We start from the raw sequence: 24,734 nt of genomic DNA on the forward strand, positions 1-24,734 counted from the left end.
ACTTTAAATGAGAAATAAACATGCTGAGAGCCTAATGCAGTTTTGGTCTCTGCTTTGCATTAGATGTGAATGTGGTAGTTTTTGTAGGGTGTTTTTTTATTAGTCAAGAATATATGTAAATATATGAGTTATTAGAAATAAATAAAGAAATAATATGAGTTATTAATGTTTCTTCACAAGAAGTCTGTGTCCTAAGTGAAATTCTAGCCTGTGATGTGCCCAATCTGTCTCGGGTGACTTTTAAGCTAGCAAACGTGACATTTGGCAGTGCCCTCATTGTTTTGACACACTAAACAAAGCAAATGACTAGACTACATGCTTGGCCGCCACACTACACAAGACAGCACACCTAACTACCCACTCCAAACATGCTAAATGTCAGGATTCTCTCACATCTCAAAACTTGCTATCGCTCACTCGCTCTTTTGACGCGTCACTCCCAAAGCTTTCCCCTCTTCCTAAACAACCAAATGCCACGTGCTGGGATATCTTTTTTTGATTGGTCGACATGTTACATTTTTCCACCAACAAGAATGTCATGTTTTTTTTCTTGTCTTTTGGGAGGTTGTTTTCCCTCGCAAGCACCACTGTCATCCCAGGTTGGCTAAGTCATCGCTAACCTTGATCCTGCTGCTGGGGTTCCTTCAGGTCTTTATCTTCGTAACAGATGAGTCCACCATTGGCAGCATCAGCTTTGTTTTTACTGTTTGGTTCCGCACTAAACGGGGTGATAGTATTCAGGAAAGAGCATCTTGTATATTTTTGAAAATCCAAACTCTGGTTTTACATGGCCTATCAACACAATTGAAAAACTAGTATATAGTTTTTCTTGTTGCTATGTCATCCTAAACTGGTCATTCGATTTGGACACACCGGTGCATCCGTTGCCCCCAAATGGTTAAAATCAAGGCACAAAATTATATTACACGAACAAGTAGGCGATATACATCCATCTTTTATATACAGTCTGTTGTCTAGCTTATTTATTTGCTCAACAAATAGGCGAATATAGTGATTTGGGACATTACTTGAGCTAATTAAGCCTTATGAATGTGAACAATGTCACAGCTGGGTTCACCAGGTTCAAATGACCCATTTATGGCAATTGCATTCATTTGTATGTGTGAAAATCATTTTCCAGTGGGGGGCCCAGTATCTGTCTCCCGTGTTGCTTGTATTGCTTTGGACAGAGCTGTGGGGTTTTCTCTAATGAAAACCGACACAATGTGACCCCCAGTCAATCAACGCGGATGTGACCAAAATTAACCTTTGCAAAACTTGCGCTGAACCGGCTACCCCAAACAGTTTGAAGCAACAAACACTCCAGATTAGGTCTACAGTTTATGGGGTTCTTATGTAATCTGGTCTGCAGTGAATGAACGTTTAGACTCTGCATGCAGACTGGATTTCCACCGCTCGGCCAGCTCCTGACTGCACGGCCCTCACTCGAAATTCATCCCACTTTCACCTTTGGCCTTGTCACTTCCTGTATGCCATATAATATCTTCTGTGTGACGGGATTTGCATGTCAGGAAAGGCTCCCGGGGTTTGGGATTCTGCGCTGATGGACTGGGAGAAGCCCCCGTGGGACTGGCAGTGACGGGTGGAAATGCAACGAGAACACAGAGGGTTGAAATGCAGACTTTTCATTCTGATGTCAACATTGTTATGCAGCTCTAAAGTCCTTATCTGCAGTATGCAGGCGGAGATGTGGCAGACTGGAGTGGCTATGGCGGTGAGTGCGGGGTGGTCTGCACACATGTGAACAAAGCAATCGTACTCTTTAAATGAAGGTGCTTAATCAGAGTCACAGGCCCACTATAGCCTCCTCTATAGGTTGCTTACGTGACTGGGCCGGGCTATAATGTACCTCAGGATCCTCCATCTTGTTCTCCTCTGCTGTGGGGGAGGCTGAAAGATACAGGCTGGTTTGGTCCTCCTTCCATCTCCTAAAATCTTACTAACTCTATTACACTATAAGATCCATAAGGGCTTAAAAGAGATAAAAGAAGTGTTAACTGAAGAACTTAAAATAACTATAGGAGCAGTAGCTTAAAATAACCAATCTGCTGGAACTTTAAGCATGACAAAGCCTTTCAAACTGCAAAGAAAGGCTTTACAGAAAATGAGAAACCACTAAGAATTATGGGCCTTGGCAGCATATAAGCTTAAGAATGCCAGGGTGTGCTGACAGAGAGGAAGCCTGATCTTTGATTGGGGAAAAAACAAAGATCTCCAGTTCTCTACCCTTCCAAAGTACACCATGCATACTGGACACCAATCGGCTGGTAGAAAGCCTCAGGGAGGCTGGGTTTCGGGGGTCTCGTAATTTGGACAAAGGGAAGAGAAGACACAGACACGTAATGAAACACGCAGGCTTTCGGACAGCTGCTTCAAAAACAGAAACGCGGTCGCTAATGTAACCGGAGCTCAAATACACAAACACAAGTGCAAAGTCACAACTGTCGGCGCTTGACAGACACCAAGACAGCCTAATTCCCGTACAAGCAGACAACACAGCGTATGCGAGTCAGGCAGTGAAGAACAATAAGGCTGGGGAAGAGAGAGAGACGGAGGAAATCAATACTCGCTGAGACTTTCTCTGTCCCACACAAACACACCACAAACAAAGACACACAAACAAGCAAGAGTGATTTCACTGTGCACACACAGCATGAGGAGCACATACTGCATACAGTGCAATTAACACAGTTCATCCTTAACCCCTCTATATTATTCTTACCAACTATATCACCATGCAAACTACCTCCGATATGCAGGATATTCTGTGCAGTTACTTACATAATGCAAATACGCTACAGTTATTTAATGGGGTACGACTTATTGTGAGCGGCAGATGAAAACCTCAAAATTATAACTTTTGTAGAAACCACAGAAAAAGTTTTCCTTTAAAGAAAATAGTTCATTATTTTGGGAAGCTTGCTTTTCTTTTTTTTTTGCCAGCTCGAGAGACGTGTGTCAACCTGACATCTTGTGAGGTAAGTAAGCAGCTTATCTTCTTTTTCTCCAAACAAAAAGACTGGAAACAAATGGAACAATTAACATTGTCTGAGGCATAATGGCCAAATAAATGGATGCCAACAAAATTTACTTAAGTCAGTCTAATTGTTTTCTAAATCTTGCTAATTAAAATATATACCTTTTTTAGCCAAGCTAGTGGCGTGGCTCTGTGAATGGAATGAAATCCATCCACATGTGTTGGCCTGGACAGATTATAATTTAAGAGGCCCCTCAGGCACTCATCCCATAGAGGACCAAAATAGCCAGACTGAAAGAAAAAAAAAGATGTTGACTTTTTTCATCATTTTGTGCCTCTTTTCTTTGTGTGTTTAATTTGAGTCATATTGCAAATTCTTGTCATTTTTGCTCCTTGTGGCCATTATTTTGCTCTAAATTTTGGTCTCTTTTGTATTTCTTTGTTGCCATTTTTCATTTCCATCTCCACTTCTTTTCATTTCATTTTGTGTGTTTTTCCGGGAAATGGATAGTGTTTCTGGGATGAGATCAGAAGCCCCTGGGCTCGTGCCCAGCAGGCACATTAATCTGTCTATAACTATTGGATAAAATTTTGTGCAGACTTTCATATATCCAAAGTCATAAGAGAGCCAAGGACGTGATCTCCAGTCTTCCACTAGTTTCAGGAACTTTTATTGGTGTTTCTGAGAAAGTGAATACTCCTCCTGGAGTCTGCTCTCCACTGTTATAGTTTTCCTAAGAAAAGACTTATGTTATCTAAACTTTGTTCATATTAATAAACTCACCTCAACACGATTTTGATTTTGTGTTTTTCTTCGTATACAGTGGGGGCAATAATTATACGATATATTATTGTCGTAGTTCCATTTTAACAGAGAGACACAGACTATAAAACAAAACCCCAACACCCTCATGGGAAGAAAGGTAGTGGAGCAGCCCAGTCACAGGAATTAATATTAATCTTGTTAATGATCTGAAGGCAGTGAGGACCACAGTCGCTAATAAGTTATAAGCAGCAGAAGGCACACAAACAAGCCCGTCTTAAGTTAGAATCTAACTGATTCTGAGACGGGCTGGTGAAAGTACTGTGATCAGATGAAACCAAACTCAGGCTCTTTGGTATCAACTTGAGTTGCCGTGATCGGAGGAAGAGAAATGCTGAGTATGACCCAAAGAACACCATCCCCACAGTCAAGCACAGAGGAGGAGACATTTAGCTTTGGGGCTGTTTTTCTATTAATGGTAAAGGACAACTTTAGTTATTATGATTTGGCACTGTATAAATAAAACTGAACTGAATTGGACGGGGCCATGCACTGTAAAATCTTGGACAATAACCTCCTTTTCTCTGCCATAACACTGAAGATGACCTAAAAACCTAAAACCTACCACCAAGGCAATAAATGAGTGTCTAAAGAAGAAGTGGCCTAGCTATTCTCCAGACCTCAATCCTATAGAAAATCTGTGGAGGGAGCTGAAACTTCAAGTTGCCAAGCAGCAGCCAAGAAACCGGAAGGATTTAGAAAGCTCCCGTAAAAGAGGAGTAGGCCATGAATCCCTCCTGAAATGTGTGCAAACCTGGTGACCAATTTCTTACCGCCAACAAAAGCTTCTCCATGAAAAGTCTTTTTTCTGGATTTTTGTTTGAAATTGTCTCTCTCCAGTAAAATGAAACTACCATAAAAAATCAGCAGAGGACCAAATAATTATTTGCCCCATTGTAGCTATAACCTCTGAAGTCCAACAGTTTCTGTGGTAGCGTCTCTGTTAGGCTGTTCATCGAGGCTTCTGCAACAAATCCATCCTTCAGAAAATTAGTCATGCTATTGTGTTTGGTCCTCCCTCTGGGTCTTATAGGAAACTGTGTCTTTTAAAGGCTGCAAAAACAGACGCACCGTTTCCCCAAATACTACCGTCCTGTGTGAGGCAGACAGCCTACTCTGTCCCTACTCTGTATATTTATCACATTTGTTTGTGTAGTTGCACATGTCAGATGGTTTCAGACATTTTTCTCTTACATCTGGGCATTTATATGTTTTCAATCAAATGTCTTAACAACTTAAATTTAGTCTAGACATCTATCACTCCCTCAGGATGAACTGTAATAAGTTTTCTGAACTACTTTTGCCCAATATTTTGGTTTATGACCAAAAGCCACTGAAACTAATGATATTCTCCATAAGCTGCACACGCTCACAGAGCTGCTGGCCCGACAGACTCTTGTTCTTGTTTAAACCTTATACAAACAAAGACATAAACACAACTGCTATTGTTTATGCCGCTAGGCACAGTCACTGTGTGCCGTTTCGTTAAGTACTTAGTGGACAAACAAACTGCTTTTCATCAAGACAAAGTTACAAACCCCACAAAGGACGATAATTCATGAACTTTATGGATGTTGGTAGGTGTTAATTTGAACTCTTAGACTAGAAGTTAACAGTGGTTTACACTCACCAGCAACTTCATTAGGTATATCTGTTTAACTGCTCGTTATCATAAATATATAATTCCTGCGTTCCTTACAAGAAAGGAACGCAGGAAAGAATCTCTGAATGCACAGCGCATTAAAACTGGAAGCAGATGGGCTACAGCAGCAGAAGGTCGCAGCTGCCATCTAAGAACAAGAAACTGAGGCTAGAATTTGCATTTAGTTTCAGATGCTACCGAACACAACATCATGTTCATTTGGTCAATTACCGTTCTAGTTAGAGTAAAATAGACAATCAAACCAGGTATATTTTATATTTTGGCATAAACAACATGAAAGCACATATCCCTCCTGCCTAGTTCGGGCTGCTGGTGGTGTAATGGTGTGGCCAATATATTCTTGGCACACTTCGGGGCCCTCAGTACCAACTGAGCATTGTTTAAACACCACAGCCTACCTGAGTATTGTTGTTGACCATGCCTACTGCTTTATGACCACAGTGTACCATTCTTCTGATGGCTGTTTCCAGCCAAATAATGTGCCAGTGTCAGTGAATTCATTGTACTCAAACGGCCTCCACAGTCAACAGATCTCAATTCACTAAGGCACCTTTGGGATTCTCATCATGTGTTGTAGAGCTCAAAAATTCGGCAGTAACTTTGTGATGCTACCACGTCAACATGGACCAAAATATTTGGGGAATGTTTCCGGCACCTTGCTGAATCTGTGCTACGAAGACTTAAAGCTGAAGGCAAACTGGGATCCAGGGTGTGCCTAATAAAATGGGCAGTGAGTGTGTATCAAGAAAAGGAGGCAAAAATAAATTCTTCCCAAAAGGTTGAACTATTTCCTTAAGATCATTTTTATGTTCCTTAGTAACGCAAAACAACATTATTTAATCATTTGTGCTGGCAAACTGTCTGGACTTGTTTTTTAAAAGTACTAAATGATGAGGTTTTCATATCCATGACATAAATATTTACATAGTATAGAAGTAAATAAAGATTTTATTTAAAAAAAAGAAAAAATCACGCTCATGCCAACTATCATTTCCAAATCATGTTCCATCCTGTTTAATACACACGCCCACACTTTTAAAATGAGCTACATTTGAAAAAGACTGACTGCTGTTCTTCAGCGGCAGCGATGTGTTAAACGTGATTAAAAACACGAGGCCCGAACAACATATTAATGTGTTCTTTTCCCCCCCCTTCGTCTGTCACAGACTACTGCTCGTCACGGCAGGGTGTCGAGACTCGTTCGGTTTTCATTTGTGTCAATCAAACATGTTTGAATTAATGATGACGGTCCTAACTGGATTGACAGGCGAGGGATTTAAGTACGCTACGCTCACACAGAGTCATCTGTACAGTACGATCATCCACGCTCACACAGACCCAATCCAATCTGACGTGAAGGCACATTGTGATTATAATTGGCCTAGAGGTCGTGTAATGTGCCTGTATCCTGAGTAAAAAAAAAAAATGTACTGTAGAGTTTGGAGCAAACAAAATACTTGTAAAAATTGACGAGATGCTGTCTTACCTGGGGGAGATGTCACAGCCCTGCTGCATGAAGGCGCCCAGGGAGAACCAGAGGGAGTTGAAGATGCCAAACTCATTGGGGGGCTGGTCGCTTGGCGGACCGTCGGTGCCCTCTTCGGGCTCCTCGGTGTGCCATTCGTACGGGCTGAAGCGGCTGACCAGGAAGAGCACCACGCTCACGCCGATATAGGCAAACACGATGCACATCCAGATCTCGTAGGCCAACGGGTCCAGGAAGGAGAACACCCCTGGTTTCGATTTTTGGGGCTTTTTGATCATGATGGAAATGCCCAGCGACATGAAGGGCTTGGAGAAATCAATCACCTCCTCCCGGACCAACGTGATAGTCAAAGGGGCCACAGCGATTTCCGCTTTCTGTAGGAGGCGAGATAAAGCGGAATTTGATTAGCCTCCCTGAACCCAAATGATGACAGATAAGCAAATGCAAATGATGGATCATCTCTCTGAGCCCGGCCATGCAACAATCAAACACCACTTAGTCACAGATGCATCCCAAAGGGCAATAGCTAGCCAACCCTCAGACAACAAAAAACAGTTTCTTCTTCCTACTCAGATGGTGTCATTCTTATTCATGACATTGTTCACGTAATGAATTTCTCCCTTGGCTGAACAAATCTCTGAGCGATCAAGTTGAAGATGGCAGCCGAACACATCTCGGAGTGATCAAGTTAAGACAGAGAGAGAAGGGAAAGAAATTGAAAAGGAAATTCTGAAATCCTCTCTAATGCTCAAAGGCTTAGCTCAAACTCCAGGGGAATGAGTAGGGAGGATAAAATAATATGTCAGAGAAATATGCTTACAGCACAGCAAGGCAAAAAAAGGGGAAACGGCCACCTCGGAGGTCTGCAGCTGTGGAAAAAGTGCATACCGACTTGCTGAAAATCCACAAACCAGATTACAGTTAGTGACTTAGCAACACTTGTGACCTTGTCTGCCCAGCAGGGAAGCAAAGGGCTTAATATCAGCAAGAATTTAAAGTTTTATTATGACCATCGCGCACTTAAGGAGGTAGGAAAGGAGAAAAGAGGGAGGGCGGAAAGAAAATGAAAGATTTAAGTTCTTTCATCCTCAGCAAAATGCACTAAGATGACAGCCTCAGGGCATTTAGTGTGCACTAAAATACAAGGCAGGGTTAAAAGGAGGCAGGGGCTTTTGTGGTAGAACGGATCTTTTCTGTTCAGAGCAGGGGGAGAAATGAATGGCCTCTAACCAATGCCTTAGAGGGAAGAAGTGCTGACACTTGGCATGTCCTCAGAAGTCACATGATAACAGTAGAATAAGCTGCCAGCTTTGCAAACACACATGATAGCTACAAAAAACCCAGTTTGTTTAGAAATCTATTAGAAAATAGTCTCACTTCCAGCTTAATTTATGACTTCACTAAAAACTTTACTAATGAATTCTGTGAACTTGTTAGCTCAAAGGCTACTGAATACATCACCATGTTCATTTGGTGGATTATGCTTCTAGTTAAGAGTAAAACAAAAAATAAAACCAGTTATATTTTAGGGTTTTTGATTAAGTTGCAGCCCTTGTAGGCAGAGATGGGAACGAAAGAAATCATTTCACAGAGTCAACTGATCAGAAGCAGCATCTTGTTGTGTATCTGAGGTAAAATAGTATTTTACCATTTCCATATCAGTACTGGTGTGTGTTTTGAGCTACGAGCGCAGTTGGTGCCAAATGCATTGACCCATTTATTCTCATGGGAAATATCTGAAAAACCCAACTTGATCTGAAAAAAATAAAAGCCACAAATTCATTCAGCGAAATTACGCAATTCGTGTGAATGGTTGCATTAAGAATCGGTGAGTCTAAAGAATTTACTGAATGCAAAAAATATTTGCATGAATTTTATACGTCCAGTGTGTAAAGTCCTTAAGGCATAAACGAGTAACAATGAGGCATTAAGGTCTGAAGGTCAGCCGCTTCAGGGGGACAAGGAACTGCCTTCTGCTCACAGGTATAACAACCAGGAACAAAAAAGTTAAAGACAAAGATTCATCGGAGTGAAAAGAAGGAACACAATGTTTGCTGACAAGTTGGTTATTTAGGATCCGTCCATCCAGTTTTCTCCCACTTATCCTTTTCAGGGTTGCAGGTGTGCTGGACACAATCCCGGCTGTCACAGGGTGAGGGATGGGGTAGGACAGAAACAACCAATCGCAATCCATAGCTAGTTTAGAATCACCAGCTAGCCTAACATGCATGTCTTTGGACTGTGGGAGAAAGCCAGAGTATCTGGAGTGAGCCCACACAGGCACACGGGGAAGATGCAAATTCCACATCACTGTGCCACAAGGTATAAGCTTCCTGATTTAAACCTCCTGGTTCGTAGGGGGCTTTCTGTGGGGAGTTTGCACATTAAGCCTTTGCTTGGATGGGTTCTTTTGCTACTCTGGCTTTCTCACACATGTATCTCTGTACTTGTTAGATGAATTGGTTACTCTAAGCTGGCCACAAGTTTGGTTGTGAGTGTGTGTTGTTGTCTGTCTCTCTGTGTTGGCCCAGCAAAGGACTGGCAACCTCTCCGTGGTGTATCATCACCTCTCAAGCCACGTGGGAGAAGCTCCAGCCTCCTTTGCAACCCCGAACTGGATAAGCGGTTAAGTAAATGAATGGATGGATAGTTAACAATGGCTGGTGGACAAAAGAGGAAGTCTTGGCCTGGATATCTGTTATCCACTATTCCAGATGTCCTAGCTACAACAGAAGCCCTGAAATGTTGGCCACCAGACCAGCGATAGGTTTCCAGATTGCTTTGTGAATGACAAGTCCTCAGTGTGCTCGATTCTCAGCCAGCTTTGCTCCTCATTTATGACAGCTGGTTCAAAAAAAAATACAAGATGCTTCAAATTCTTCAGTCGAAGCCTCAAAATGCGAACATATGGATGAATGACATCACATTGGCTGAAATTCTTTGTTGCAGTCTCACTGCAACAACTTTGACCTTAAAGTCATACTGCGATGCTAAAAATGCAGCTTTTACTTCTGGTTATGTTTCCACTGACATAGTACACGAACACAATTTCTGTTGTGGGATTAAAAGGGTCCAAATGGCTCAAAATTGTGTGATGCCAGCTGTACTTGGCCAAAGCAGCATGTCGGCACTTAAATCTTCCTGTTAAGGGATTTACATTAAAGTAATGTCGCTCAGCATGTCTTCCCATCAAAGCAATTCTACTGGGCAGGCTGCGTTTCTGCTCTCAGTTAGTTAAAGAGATGAAAATAGCAGAGAACAGAGCTGCACTTTTTGTTCCTGCACTTTTGACCAACCTGGTTAGTCTTTACACCAAAAGTGCACTGTACTGCTTGATCAGTCCTGACACATCCCGAACTGTGCCTCTGCTTACGCTCGCCGCAGTCGACTTCACAGTGAGTCACTGCAGCACCAAAGAGGCGCAGGCGAGAAAAATGCCACTTTGTGAAAATGCCACTTAACTCATCACAAAAAAAAAAAAAGATTTGGTTTTTGACTGTACATTTTAAACAAAATGCTTTTGCTGCTCGTGAAAGTATCAAAAGGATCTTTTTTTGTTCCTGGAAAAATGAATTTTATAGCTTTTTCTCAGCAGATGAAGGGAAAATAATCATAGTGTCAGACAGAAAGTACAATATCACACATTTATTGAATAGAAAAGCATGAGTGAGACCTCAGCTGTACTTATGTCCTTTTTATCTTCACTTGTTATTGGTTTCTATATGTTTCCTCCTAGTGAAATGTGTTTTTCGCCTTAAAAACATTCAAGTAAAAAACCACAAGCAGGCCCTGAAATTCCTCTATCACTCCTCATGCACATCCTTGCATCTTTTTTGATCCCACATCAAGGTGAGCAGCAGAAAGACACCTCGTTCTCAAATCAAATGTCCTCAGAGATTCTTTAACAAGCTCCACACCTGTGTTTCTCCTCCAAAAGCTCTGCTCTAATGCTCCCCTAATTCCCCTCATCCTGCTAGCATTAACAACACCAGAGACTGTTCGCGATTTCATTTCATATGGGCTTAATTATGGCCACAACAAACAGAAACAGTGCTTCAGACGGAGCTCTCTGCAGGTCAAGAAAAACCGCTCCTGTAGGAAAAGCTTCTGCAAAGGCAAAATTCTGCATGAAAAAGACATATAGAGCGTTTTATGATTTAAGGAATCTATTTAACCCTACGATAGACAGGTCTGTTATTTATCTTAGCTGGGCAGAAAATAAGCTTTTACATATAATCTCTCTGTTCCGTGTTTGCTAATCTGCTGTTAATTTACCCTTTGTTGATGCCGTTTGATGTTAACCCTTTATCACACAAGTATCATACAGGCTGCCTGGACTTATTTTATACGTTCGTCTGTAAAATTGTCTTCTCTTGTTTCTAGAACAAACGGTAATGGAACTAGAGTAATTTAAAGAGCCCGTGTAAAATGGCCAGGCAGTTAAAAAAGGACTTAATATAAAAGCACTTTCTGGATTGTGTAGTACTATTTTAAAGCTTTATGTTTGGGATTTGGTCATTTCAATGTTAAAATTTTTGGAGCCAGAAGATTCAATATTTGGTGGAGAAGGTAAAATGGTCCAATATGGTGCTAATGTTAGCAAGCTGGGTTAGCAAGTTGCTTCCATAGACTGTACAGAAGCAAGTAGCTGCTAATTAGCACTAACATGTAAATATAGCAATGATAATAATGGCCTTTGACTGCCGTGGTCACAGACCTGGTTTCCATCCTCAGAGCGACCATTTCAAAGGCAACAAGATCGCAAATTCATGTGGCACAGCTACTTTGGTTTCCGTGGTCTCCAACTACAGTTTTCCCTACTGTGACTGTAGCGTAAGGCGATACCTAGCAAACAGCTAACAGTAAGTAGAAGCTGACACACCCATTATTAATTGGGTAAGTTAAAAGGAAAACTTCCTATTTGCTTAGTTGTAGCTCTAGAGATTTCTTTTAAAAATCAAAAATGCTTTTTAATGTACTAATATTAGCCATTTTAATATAGGAGTCTGCATGTATTGACGCTGTTGAATGCAGCCTCAAGGAGCTCCAGCCCTGGCAGTTACTACATAATATGAACTTAATACATACTAGTAATACTAATATGAGCTTACAAAATTTAATTTGTTTAATCTATCAATATAATTATTTTATCATTCAGCCTTTAAAATATAGACTTTTTTCATGTCATACTCATCAAAGATTTACAACAGCAGCTTTAGTTTGTTTTATGTATCTTTTCTTTCATCGACTTTTTGTTTGAGGTTTAATGATGTAGATTTTGATCAATAATTTCAGTTTTCAGCTTTCAAGATCAGAGTCTTTTTCTCTCTCTCAAAAACCAAGCTTTTGTACAAATGTATTGTTAGTACAAAAAGATCTGGAGGAGGCACCATATTCTCTGTAAATACCATCTTGACTTCTATTGACAGCATAAAATTGAAGCTTCAGTGAAATGAGTCATAAAAAAGTAAGAAAAAAACAAAGATAATTTCCGTCAAAAAAGACTGAAAACAAAAGTTCTTACCCCGTACACCAGCTCCCCGACCATGCCGTTCCAGATCTTCGTCTCTGGGTCCCTGGCGCCGTACTTTCCGTCGGGGACGATGGAGATCTTGTACTTGATGCCGATGTGTTTGGCGATCTCTGAAGCCAGATCCACGCAGTAACCCTCGTACTGGTCGTTGCCCTCATACATCTCCCAGTTCTTCTTAAGCATCACGTAGGGTCCCTCCTACACAAGGGACCATAACCAGTGAACCAAACCATCAGACAGACAGACACGCAGACATGAGGGTTTGTGCAGTGACACACAAATAGAGAGCACTGAACTGTAGCTCATCAATACCATGATGGATTAAGGTACTTGTGGAGCAATGGCTTGATGAGGTGCCTGTTTGGTTTGCATATAGGGCATGCAGATGATAAAACGCACAATTCTTACTGATTAAATTTTGGAGGTAGTAACAAATCCTAGAAACACTGAAATGGCAGAGACAGACTGCTGAATGTTAACAATGCATTCTTATAAGTATTGACAGAAGAATCTGATTTTCAGGCCTGACGACAAATGAAACAAACAAACAAGAGGAGCCTACGACTAGATACTTCCACAAACGTTGATAATTTCCTCCACACCATGCATGAATTGAATCCTGGATCCAGAAGGATCTGAATCCGGATTACTCTCATGATCTCTCCTAATTTTCTCAATTTCAGCTTAATACACTTATTATACACAAGATGGACTGTGAAATGTTTTACTTTTTGCTTTCTCTTGCAATGGTAAAGAATCTGTTCTACTAGATCGAGTCCAAATCTTGGGCCAAGCTCCACTGCTGGTAAAGTGTTCATGCAAAGCAATCCAAAATAAGCCTGCTAACAAACAAACAAAGCAGCGAAATCTCATAACCCCGTCACTGTTTGTAATTGTTGCCTGGGGCAAGAAGAACGAGAAGACCTGAATGAGTCGTGTCTTTCAGGCAAAAAAGCGACACCCGTTGGTCAATTTTGGGTACTGCACTTTGAAGCTCAGATTATGTGGAAAGAGGGAGAATACACACAGTGTAAGCTTTCATCTTGAATATTTTTGACCTCATGAAGGTTGTAAATTTCTAAAATGCTCAAACAACACAATGTATTTGAATTTTCTGGGGTGGCGCACCAAAGTCTGGAAGCAGCTTACTAAGTATTTGTTTACAGAAAAGAAACCCTTTAAATAAAAAGGGCTCTTAGTACATAAACTAAATTTTCTTCAGTCTTAAACACTGAAACCATTAAATTTGTTTTAAATGTATACATGCAGTTATTTATTTAGACTAAAGCACATTTTCAGACCTAACCGAGCGATCAGCATTCTTGAGCTGTAATGAGAAACGGTAAATAGCTGCATTTATGTAGCACTTTAACCTGAATCGATCTCATGGACCCACTCACCAACACACTCAGCTGCCATGGGAGGTGCTTCTCTGACTACTGGGAGCAATTTGGGGTTCAGTGCCTTACTCAAGGACACTTCAGCATGCGGTTAGGAAGCGTCGGGGATCAAACCGCCAACCCTGTGATTAGTCAACGACCTGAGCTACTTCCCGAGGCACAGAAGGTGAAACGAGGCTAAATTAGTGCATTATCCCTGGTGCTCACAGCATTTCTGCTTCAAGTTTTAAAACAGGAAAAGCTGCGTATTTCCTGTTTAAAGTTTAACATTCAGTTCTTCAACAATGAGCAAGGTTAGTTTAAGACTACAAGCTCATGTTATGACTATTAATCAATCAGATGATGAGATAACAACAACCATGAACCTCTGCAGTCGTAAGAAAGTTTAACTGTCTTTTTTAGTTGTTTGTGATTTGAGCAGAGCATACACAGCATATAAGATTTACGTTGTCACAGTAAAAATCACACATTAATGGGAAGTCCAGGTAAGAAGCCTCACCATCTTTGAAACTGGGAGAAACAAAGAGTATAGTCATCCTTTCTAACAGCTGGAATGACTTAAATTCACAAAAAGGACTCAATGTTTTTATTCAAGATGAGCAGGAAAATATTTACAGAGATCACGGCACAGAAACATTTTCCCATAGACTTCTATATGACTGGAAATCTTTTTGCAACCCCCTGGTGGCCATCAAAAGGAATGCAGGTTTAAGGCCCTTTTTAGACCTGAAAGCCATGTACATTTTTTTTTAATCATCCATGTGATAGAATCCTGATCGGCTTTCACAACACAACATCAATGACTTTCATTACAATGTAAAAAAAGAAATATTACATCACAATTAAAGATAATAATCTATAAATGGAACAAAGATTTATATAATTTCTCTATTTTTGTGAGCAGTTTTCATACGTCAGCTACAGGAAAGAAAGATCAGGTCTGAACAACTTTCTACTTTTATAAACTACGGCATCTAAACAGAATCTCCTTAAACTAAAGGACAGCTCACTGACACGTGGGTGACGTCAAACTGAATACTTTTGACTTTTTAGCCACGTGAAATCACCAGAAAATCAGTGCCAAGGAGGTGGGAGGAGAAAGACCATAACTTGTGTTCACACAGACAGCACTGACATGCTATAGCTAAAAAGTCTGAGTCTAAAGAATTACAGAGAATTTGTAAAAACAGCTATAGTCACTGCACTCCTTGCTTTGCCTAGTGCCTTAAGCCTGCATTCTTTTCAGTGGTCAGCAGGGGGCGACTAGTCTGGCTGTAAAAAGAGTTACAGTTGTATAGAAATCTATTGGAGAAAAATTCCTCGGTTCCCTTGGCCTACGACTTCAGTAATCGCTTTCTTGGTGGGTTTATGGTCTTAGTCTCTAGTCTTAAGTCCTGGTGAATACAACGTGATGTTATTTTCGTAAATTAAAAAACCAGTGAACATTCGGTGTCCCTCAGTTTCACAGTCAGAATGCACCTTGAGATGTCTCGGTTCAAAAAGCCGTCACAGTAGCTATGATATTCATAGACTATCTGTTCTTAATATGTGGCACACACCATCATTTAGGCAGGCAAAGCATTTGTATAGATGCATGTCACAGAGACAGAAAACATGACTAAGCAAAAAAAAGGTAGAGGAGGGGTACAGACATGGAACAGAAAGGAGCAGAGAAATTAGATGCAGTCAGACTGAATAACTTAATGCCACCACTTAAATAATCGGGGTGGCTACATCAGTCTACACTGTGACCAGAGGAAGGTTGTATATCATTAGATTTCTTGTTCCTCGGAAAGTGATCTAAATGTAAGCCGTGCATGCTTTCTGAACTCATATTTCCAAACAAATTACTTTTGTCATGGATGGCAGCATATTGCATATTGAGAATGGGAGCAATTTATTCTTGAGATGTGTTTGCTTGACATTGCCGCCGGCCAAAGCAAGGTAAACCAAAGACTCGATGGCAGGGAGAGAATGCAAATGCCCGGCTGAGCCTACGGCACAGCAAAGATGTTACTGTACAACATAATGATGGCACGATGTACTAAAATACAGTGAAGAACGCTTGTAGTGGGTTACAAGGTCCCATAACTCATTAATAATATTAACATGAATCATTTGCCAAGCCTTTTAACAAATTATCAATAACTAATTATTAACATTTTGCCACAACTATAAAGCATCAATCATACTCTGTATCTGCATATCAAATTCCCTTGTCCGTCTTTATGTTTGTGCATTATTTATGTAACATGTCAAAGAAAAAGATTACACATAACACTAGCCTCACATTATGCTGACTGCCTCAGAAAATAATCAGCATCCTACCCTGGGTTTGCTGTGTGTGACAGACCTCATAATAACTGCATTAAATGCAAAATTGATAAGCACAAAATGAAGCAAAACTGTAGTTTTATAGCCTGGAGATCAATTTGTGTATGAAGGACTTAAATAAATACCTTCTGCTACTACCCGAAAGCTACACTAGCTAATGCCAGCTGAAAAAAATGGAGCTCAATAATCACTAATATCGACAAATAACCAGCTCCCCGAAGTTCAAACACAAGCCCTAACAGTCTTCATTTAAAGGTAAAAAAAACAAACTGTAGCTTTGGAAAGTATTTTGATAGTGACATCATTAGCAAAGAAGCAAAGAAGCAAGCTAAAGTTAGTCAAACTGTCACTTTCATTGTGGTTCAGATCAGTGAAAGCGCCACTTCCTGCCAGTGTAAATGAGTTTAACTGCTCATTTAATCCCTCAGGTGTCCTAATGTAGGAGAAAAAAAGATAGCTCACTGAGCTAAAAACGTTGCTGTGGATTCTTATTACTTAATTACTTAATGTATGAATGTCCATGGGAGAGGTCTTTGTCAGGAGGAAAAGCTGCAAAGCTAATAAAAACATAGTTAAAAGTCACATTTATGTCCTCTTCATCACAAAGTAATCTAGACATCCTGATATCCTTCAGTATCCAGGGACTCGGTTCGTGCATGTATAGAGAGAATTATTAGACAGGAATTAGGCAGGAATTCAGGTAAAAAGAGAGAACACACTTTGAATGTTCTTGAAAACACCTTTTCCCCACATTCATCTCTGTGCAGCAGTACAGTGGGTGCCAGTACAGCTAGTAAGAAATAGTTCTTGTTGCAGTTTTAATTTGATTTTTTTATTATGGTAAATTCCTGTTTTTTATTTTATTTTGCAACTTCCAGCTTGTCAGGACATGGAGTCCAAAGGACATCTGAATAATGTCAGATTTATGCATTATATACAGGTTTTATGGACAAGCCATTCCTACTAGCTCAGGGTACAACTAATCGACAGAGTAACAGTTCATTCAAACAGGCTTTCATGCTTTTTCCTTTACCACGCGACAGGAGACTGAATATTTGCTGTGATAACCCTATAGTACTGTACCACAGACAGTTTGTGAAATCCCGAGGATGAGTGCTTTCGCCACCGCCATCCTAGTGTTTTGAAAGTTGTCAGCTAACTCCTCTATCTATTTAGACCTGCAGGTCTGTCTTTTGTACTGTCTGAGAGGTAGAACAGCATTTAGCAAATGACACAAAATCCCCAAGAACTACACAAAGATTAACACTGATAATCATTTTATTACCAGTTTTAACAACATTGTCAAAAAAGTTTAACTGAGCTTAGCGTTTGGTGTGGCCGGTCAGCTAGCAATCAAATTACCTCAACAGCCAACCCCAGCAGCTGATAGCTCACATAAAGTTTAGTCTTTAAGCTTATTCGGCCTGCATGCTGCTTCTGCAAGCCACTTTGCAACCCACCTCCATCCCAGGGTTTCTGGTGTTGTTGGAAAACATCCCTGTTGTGGTCCGGATGGACATCTCTACTTTAAATGTCCTCTTTGAGGACCTTGGTAGTCTTGATGACCTACAGGAATCAGGAATTCTTGTGCTGGCTCTTAAATGGAACTCATGTCACACTTTTAATGAATCGCAAGCGTTTTATTGATGATGACTTAATCTGCGAATTGATCTCTGCCAGTGTTTTTGGATTTATATCAGAGGGAAATCGGCTCTAATCCATATGATTTATGATAGCGGGGTGTATGACAGTGCTGGCAGCCAGAGGAGCAGAGGGAGTCAGTGTTTCTGGCACAAGAACAGAGCAGTACTTCAGAGGTCTTCACAGTAAAGGCCAGCATGGCTGACAGGCTGGTCAATAATCACAACCGCACGGCTTCACTCACTGCCTAATGAGACTAATTACACATGCCATTAGAACACACACACACTCTCACACACACACATACCACAGGGCCAACTGCATGTCACAAATCCATACGTACACCCACACACACACACACACACACACACACACACACACACACACACACACACACACACACACACAGTCTACATTAGTAAAATCTGGCCATTTGGCTTTGTGTGTGAGTGTTTTGTACGTTACGCAGGACAAACAATCTGCTGCACATTCTGTTTGATTATGAGCAATAACAGAATGATGGCCCATTGTCCAAAAACCTGACCACAAAAACCAAACTGTGTGACGCTCTCACACACATTATTACTTCTCCATGAGTGACTCATGTCGGGGTTTAGTCATCAGCAGCCATTAGACGCACTAATCACACTTTATTTGACTGAGTGTACGACACTGAAAAGAGGAGCACATTTGAAGCGCACACAGAGAATATACTGCGAATCTCCATTTTGCTTTTGTTCACAGCAGAGGCGTTTGGGTGCTACAGTCAAGGGTTTTGGATCTGAAAGCTTCAGCCACTCTAAGCCAAAGTTTGCGATTCCCAACAGTAAAGCAAAAATATAATTAGAAATGTAAAACGTGGTTGAAAAGACAACATTCGTCTATAAATCACAAATTTACTATTTATAAGGTTTAAGAAACGTGCCCTTCATTCCCACAATCACACAGAGTGACTCACCCAAGAACATTTTTGCATTCTTATCCTCAACCTCTCATTTATTTTCATCTAGTTTACTTTAGTCAGATCTAGAAAAAAACTTTTTAACTGATAAAATTGTTTGCAAATTGTTTGCTTCAGCTTGATGAATGTTGTAATTTGAATACAGGCAGAATTCATTTCCCCTAATTGTTGTATAAGGCTACGTGCTCTGATCCATTTCTGGGTAATTTTCATCAGCATAAATGTTGACAATGAAGAACCTGCAGCTTAAAGTATGCCTGTCAGAAATTTTCTCCACTGTCAACATCTTTGTCTAATGTACCCACTCTCCCTCCTGTGCACATGTCCAAATCAGCCTTGCTTCTCTAACTTTGTCTCCAAACTGGTCAGCCTGAGCTGCTCATTTCTAATCTTGTGCATTTTGGTCACTGCCAATGAAAATGTGAGCATCTTCAGCTCGACCTCCAGTCTTTTTGTCAGTGCCACCATCTCCAAACCATACTCACTACCATCCGTTTCACCTTTGCTGCTATCCTTCCATCACAAATCACCCCTGACACTGATCTCCACTGGCTCCATCCTGCCTGCCTTCTTCTTTACCTCTCTTGTCCACTATCTGTTGATTTGAATGGTTGAGCCCAGATATTTAAACCCATGTAACTTTACTACATCTTCACTTTTATAAGTAGTCATTAAAAATGACTGGGCCACAGATCAGGAAATCAAAAACTGGATATCTGGTTTCTAAATACTCTGGCTGCCCCCCACAATTGTCCACAGGTGACTGGCCGAAGGTTCCCTCAATGCCTGGAAAAAAATCAGCATAAAGAGCTTGAAGATGTTCAAATGACAACAGAATTGAATTAAATTTCAGACCAAAATACTCAGAGAAACTCTGATGTTAGAGGCCTATGAAATTCATTTAATTGAACATTTATTAGCATTTTTTCCAGTCTTATTTGGTCCACTAGAAATTCTTTTAATGCTGAGAAGTACTCAATTCTTTTAAAAGGAACATACCAAAGTGCATGACAGCAATTAATGCATCAGTTAACAGAACAATAAATAATCAGAATAAGGGAGGATTTGAAGGCAGAAATAATTTAAAGAGGAAGGTGATTCCAGAGTTTTAGAGCTGCAACTGTAAGAGCCATTCAGGAATTTGGTATTACTAAATGTTACTGATTAATGCACCTAAGATTATGACATGTGACGATAAAAAAGATCTGACTCATAACCTGAAACAAACCAAATGAAGCTATACACTGAATGATGATGATGTTTCTGCAGCAGCATTTTGAACCCACTGCAGTCTTTTACTCAGTCCAGCATATACAAAGTTGGAGTAATCCAGTCTGGAAATTAATCTGCTAAATTTGGGGTTGACACCCCGAAATTTGAATGAGACCGGGTTGTAGGTGCGTTATCAACAGGGATATTAAGCACCACAGTGAAGCCTAACAGCAAAACCATTTCCGAAACATTTCACCGCTGTTGCAGGACTTCTATGTAGTTCCTGCCCTTTGGCAGGTTGATACTGTGCCAAGATGTGTAATGAGGGAGTTTTAAGCCAAGGCACACAACATCAAATCTCACAGCCTTTTTACTGCCCATATAATCACAATCAAACGTCGTCCTTGTCCACGGGAGCTTTTCTGAATATGCATCAAACTCTGGGCAGCTGAAGCCAAAGACTTCACAGGGTTTTTAGCTCTCTCTTAAAGCTTTAGGCTCACGACAAAGAGAACTAAACACCACTTTGAAAACAGTATGACCTTGTGTTGTGACAAGACATAAAAACTCTCCACAGCTTCTATACTTTAAAGGGCACGGTCTGGATTATAACAGATTAGACTGTAGCCATGCTAATCTGGGAGCTCAGCTTTGATGTACTAAAAAAAATCTGAAAGTTGTTTTCTCTTTTTAAGATGCTACAGCACCACAAGTGGACTGCAGCGAGTATCTGGCATTAAATATGTGGATTACTGGCAAGTGAAGGTGAAGTATTTTTTGCACTTGTTGACTGTCATGTCATTTTTATTTATGAGAAAGCCTTTCTTATAAAATCATATAACTTTGTGGAGAAGAAACAACAGAAATATGGCCTCAGGATAGGTTCAGGTCTGAAGAATGGGGGCACCTGGTGGACCCGCTTGAATTATGTGAAAGCAAGGGCAGAGTTAAGCCCTCAGCTTTGGGCCAAAAGCAGCCGTCAAATCTGACAAACAAGAAGGAACACAACACACAGCTAAACTGTGCACAGAAAAAAAAATTAAGAAGACAAAACAAGCGGCAAAAAAAAGAGGTAAAAACCAATCAATATCATGGATTCTCCAACTGTGGTTTGGTTTAGTGTGTGCTTGTCATTTTTTGTGTTGTTTAAATACAGACACCTCTTAAAGGTTTAAGATAAGAAGATTAAGAAGAGCCGTTAAACGGTTTCTGGGATTTTATTTTATTTAAATGTGGTGGCATGGCTGTTTCCGGACCAAACCAACAATGACTTTGTGAGAAAGATGGCTGCCCTGTAACATGTGGCCACCACATGAAAGAACATGATTCAACCATTTAAGGAACAGAATCCAGTCTGGGTAGGATCTTAAAGATTTTTTATTCTGCTGATGGGTCAAACAATGTCTCACACATTCTTGATTTTAAGATAAAAAGTTAAATTTCATTGTTTCACATCTAGAATTAGCACATGAGCTTTGAATGCAAGTTAATTTATTGAAAATTGAATAGTTTTATTTACAATGATGCATTAAGGAAGACTACACCAAACACTCTTGTCCCTCCCTAAATTTTTCATATTTTTTTTCCATGAGGGGACTCGTGCCACCCCATGCCCCCCCCTTAGCCATGCCCCAGTCTCCAGGTTTCTGGGGTAGAGGAGCTATCCACCTTTAAATCTAAGTCAGATCATAAAACTTATTTCAGGCTTAGGCCAGGGAGCAGCTAGTGTAGGCCTGATAATCAGCAAGCATATTCCACGACATGTTAAACTGCTACTTTGCAAAGGGTTCTTAAAACGCATTAAGACACAGATGGATGTAATATAAAACTTGGACGCTTCATTAAGTTTATGCTAAGCCAACATTACTCTCACAAACACGCAGAACAAACATTAAAAGCGGGAATGAAAGGCAGCCGTCACAATGTAACTATATTATCATGCTGCACAAAAGCATGATGGATATGAACTGGGATGATTATGAGAGCATTAGTCTTTCTAAGCTGTTTTAAGGCTTACAGGAAGCCCTCGGAGTGTGTAATGTACTGTACGGTAGAGCAGGTAGTAGGAGAAGGTGACAGGTTTAGACAACATGTATATTTATACACTGCCACTTCCTTACTTTACGCTTCAGGCTCTGGAGATCTTTGCAAAACACTACAATCGCAAACTGTGGTGATTCTCGAGCTGTGATTGGCCACACAGACACCAAGCATGACAATGCGTGACACTACCACACACACACATTAGCAGGTGTAGTTGGAGCTTGTTTATGCTAGAAATCAGATGCTGTGATGGTAGGAGTGGGGGGATCCATTTAGGCCTCAATGGGTGTCCATCCATGAGGGCGTCCGTAAAAAACAGAAAAGAAAAGAGGACTGTCTTTTTCCCCTCCATTTGCATTTTATTATCCTCTCGAGGGACTCCATTATGGCTCTGAGCGGCTCCATTTCTTGTTCAGATTTCTGAAACAGGGTATCCATTAACACAGCTGCTGTGTCTCTCCTCTCGCCCAGTGTCTTTAGGGCTTCATTTTGGCTCAGGCTGCTGTGTCCATCACTCTGCCATTAAGGGCTTTCATATCCTGCTTGCGTCCAACTGGGGATCAGTTTCTTAAAATGGGGTTCCTCATCAGGGGCTGAAAAGAGGGAGGATTTTGCTGAGCTGTGACTCTCCATTCCCACTTCCTTACCTTCCTTCCTTCCTCCCCTCAGATGCTACATTTACATCTGGCTGCTTTACTCTATTCAGCCACCGCAGAGTCGCTGCTACAGCTTGAGATTCGCATGCCATGCAAAGGCAATTCAGTGTGTGTGAAATGCTTTTGTAGATGTATGGCACTGCTTTATAAAATGCAATAAGAATAAAAAAACCCTCAATAACGGCAGCTGTTTATGATGTTTATTGGTGCAATAAAGGAAAATCTAAGTGACGGCAGTTAGTCCTGCAGCTGTGTTATGTTTTATTGAAATTTCTGTTGAAGTAATAAAAATAAATCCCCTTTCCTTAAGAGTTTTTTTAAAAATAGAAAATTATGTAACTAAGCAGACTTATCTCTGAAATCTGGTCACTCGTAGCGCAGAATTTAAAGGTTTTTAGGGTTATAAAAGTGCCAAATTGTGAGCACTGAACTTGAATATGTGCCCTTGCCAATTTCATCTGGCTGCTGCTTAAAATTTTACCACTAAAGATGCCCTTTAATTATATTAAAACATGTAACAAAAAAAGTACATCAGAAAAACAAACCAGAAACACTTTGATACGAAAAACATGACGGTCGGCTGCACTTTTTGCTTGCAGTGTCGGAGATTTGTGATGTATGATGTGTATCCACTAAATCTGACACTCCTGGCTCTGCATATGAATCAGTGTAATCTGCAGAGGCACTTGTTAATAACACTTCCTGGCATTACAAATTACTTTGAATATTACTGCATGCATGAGTGTGCGCGTTGGTTGAGGACATGCTGGTCTCTTACCATGATTGTAGTGACTACAACGGTTCGATTTTCCATGCCAGAAGTGTCATTTGGAAGCAGCGGAGAGTCCTGGATCAGCACCAGTTTGTCTGCGTCGTTCCAGTAGCCGATCTGTAGTGAAAACAAAAACATGAGATCAAGCTCCGAAGCGTGCGTAGATTCATAATAATATGCTATATAATCCACATGGTCGGGTGGGTGTATGTATTATGTATTATGATGATGCAATCCCTAATACCGTGGGAGCTATTTTACTTGATGCAAGGGGATGTAACTGGAGACGAAAGCTTTGTTTTTACTGCAGCGTGAAGCTTAATTTATGCAGCTCAGTGTTGGCGTTACAAGTAATTTGTTCAAATAGTGGACACTTTTCTATCATACTGTAGGCACCCTGATAGTGATCATATTATATTATTTCCCATTTATTAATGATCACTTTTATACTGTTAAATTGTTGGATACTGTTGGATGTTTCAAACAATGGGATCAGGATTTAAGTAAAAATAGTCCAGATGAGCCAAAAACTCTAACAGCTCGCTTTGCATGTTTCCTGGCATGTGTATGGTTTCCCTTATATGGTTTCAGACATGAGCCAAAGCTGAGATCAGGAGGTGTGGTTTACAAGCACTGCTTGGGGAAGCCCAGCAAAGGGCAACCAATCAGAATAAAGTGTGCTTTTAGGGAGGTGTGGCTTAAAGAACGGCATGTATCATTGGGCTAATATAACAATCAAAACGTAGTACACACATATTGTGATATAAAACAAGAAGCAACATACACTGTGTGACATATAAAGGAAAAATCATTATTATTTTTTGGAGTAATTCATAATGTGCATGGGTTCTATATATAGAGAGAAAAATGTAGAGTAATATTAACTTAATGAATGATTTTTATAAATGTTGACTTTTATAAATGTTTTAACACTTCAGTTTTTTATAAAATAGAGGATGAAAAGGCACCATTAAATACAAAAATACAAGGATAAAGTTAAAAGTGACAAAATCGCAACTCCGTGATTCCTTTACTTTCTGTTGATGCTTTGAAATGTATCTCTTGCTGTTGTGCAGACTGTGACGGCTCATGTTTCACATACGGTGTAAGTGACCTACATATGTCTCTGTGCACACGAGGCAAGAGGCTCAAGATGATGAAAGCTGATGAATCCAGAGCTTGGAAAACACTTTTAAGAATACCTTGGGTTGA

At 40.4% G+C, this 24,734-nt stretch overlaps 1 protein-coding gene across 8 annotated transcripts in view; it reads right to left on the minus strand.

Annotated features, from left to right (window-relative positions):
• gria4b (glutamate receptor, ionotropic, AMPA 4b) overlaps positions 1-24,734 on the minus strand; it is a 170,426-nt gene that overhangs the window by 23,856 nt on the left and 121,836 nt on the right. For 7 of the 8 annotated variants that reach the window (XR_005695917.1, XR_005695918.1, XR_005695916.1 and 4 more), the window contains 3 exons: positions 23,529-23,639; positions 12,495-12,701; positions 6,971-7,344 (listed from right to left, as the gene is read on the minus strand). Coding sequence is in view for 5 of the 8 variants with exons in the window: in XM_040032447.1 (XP_039888381.1) it covers positions 6,971-7,344; positions 12,495-12,701; positions 23,529-23,639 (692 nt within the window). In the remaining 3 variants the exon portion in view is untranslated. The other variant, XM_040032449.1, reaches the window with a different exon arrangement.

The sequence above is a fragment of the Simochromis diagramma genome, unplaced genomic scaffold, assembly GCF_900408965.1.
Source record: "Simochromis diagramma unplaced genomic scaffold, fSimDia1.1 OVJJ01000216.1, whole genome shotgun sequence".
Lineage (NCBI taxonomy): Eukaryota > Metazoa > Chordata > Actinopteri > Cichliformes > Cichlidae > Simochromis > Simochromis diagramma.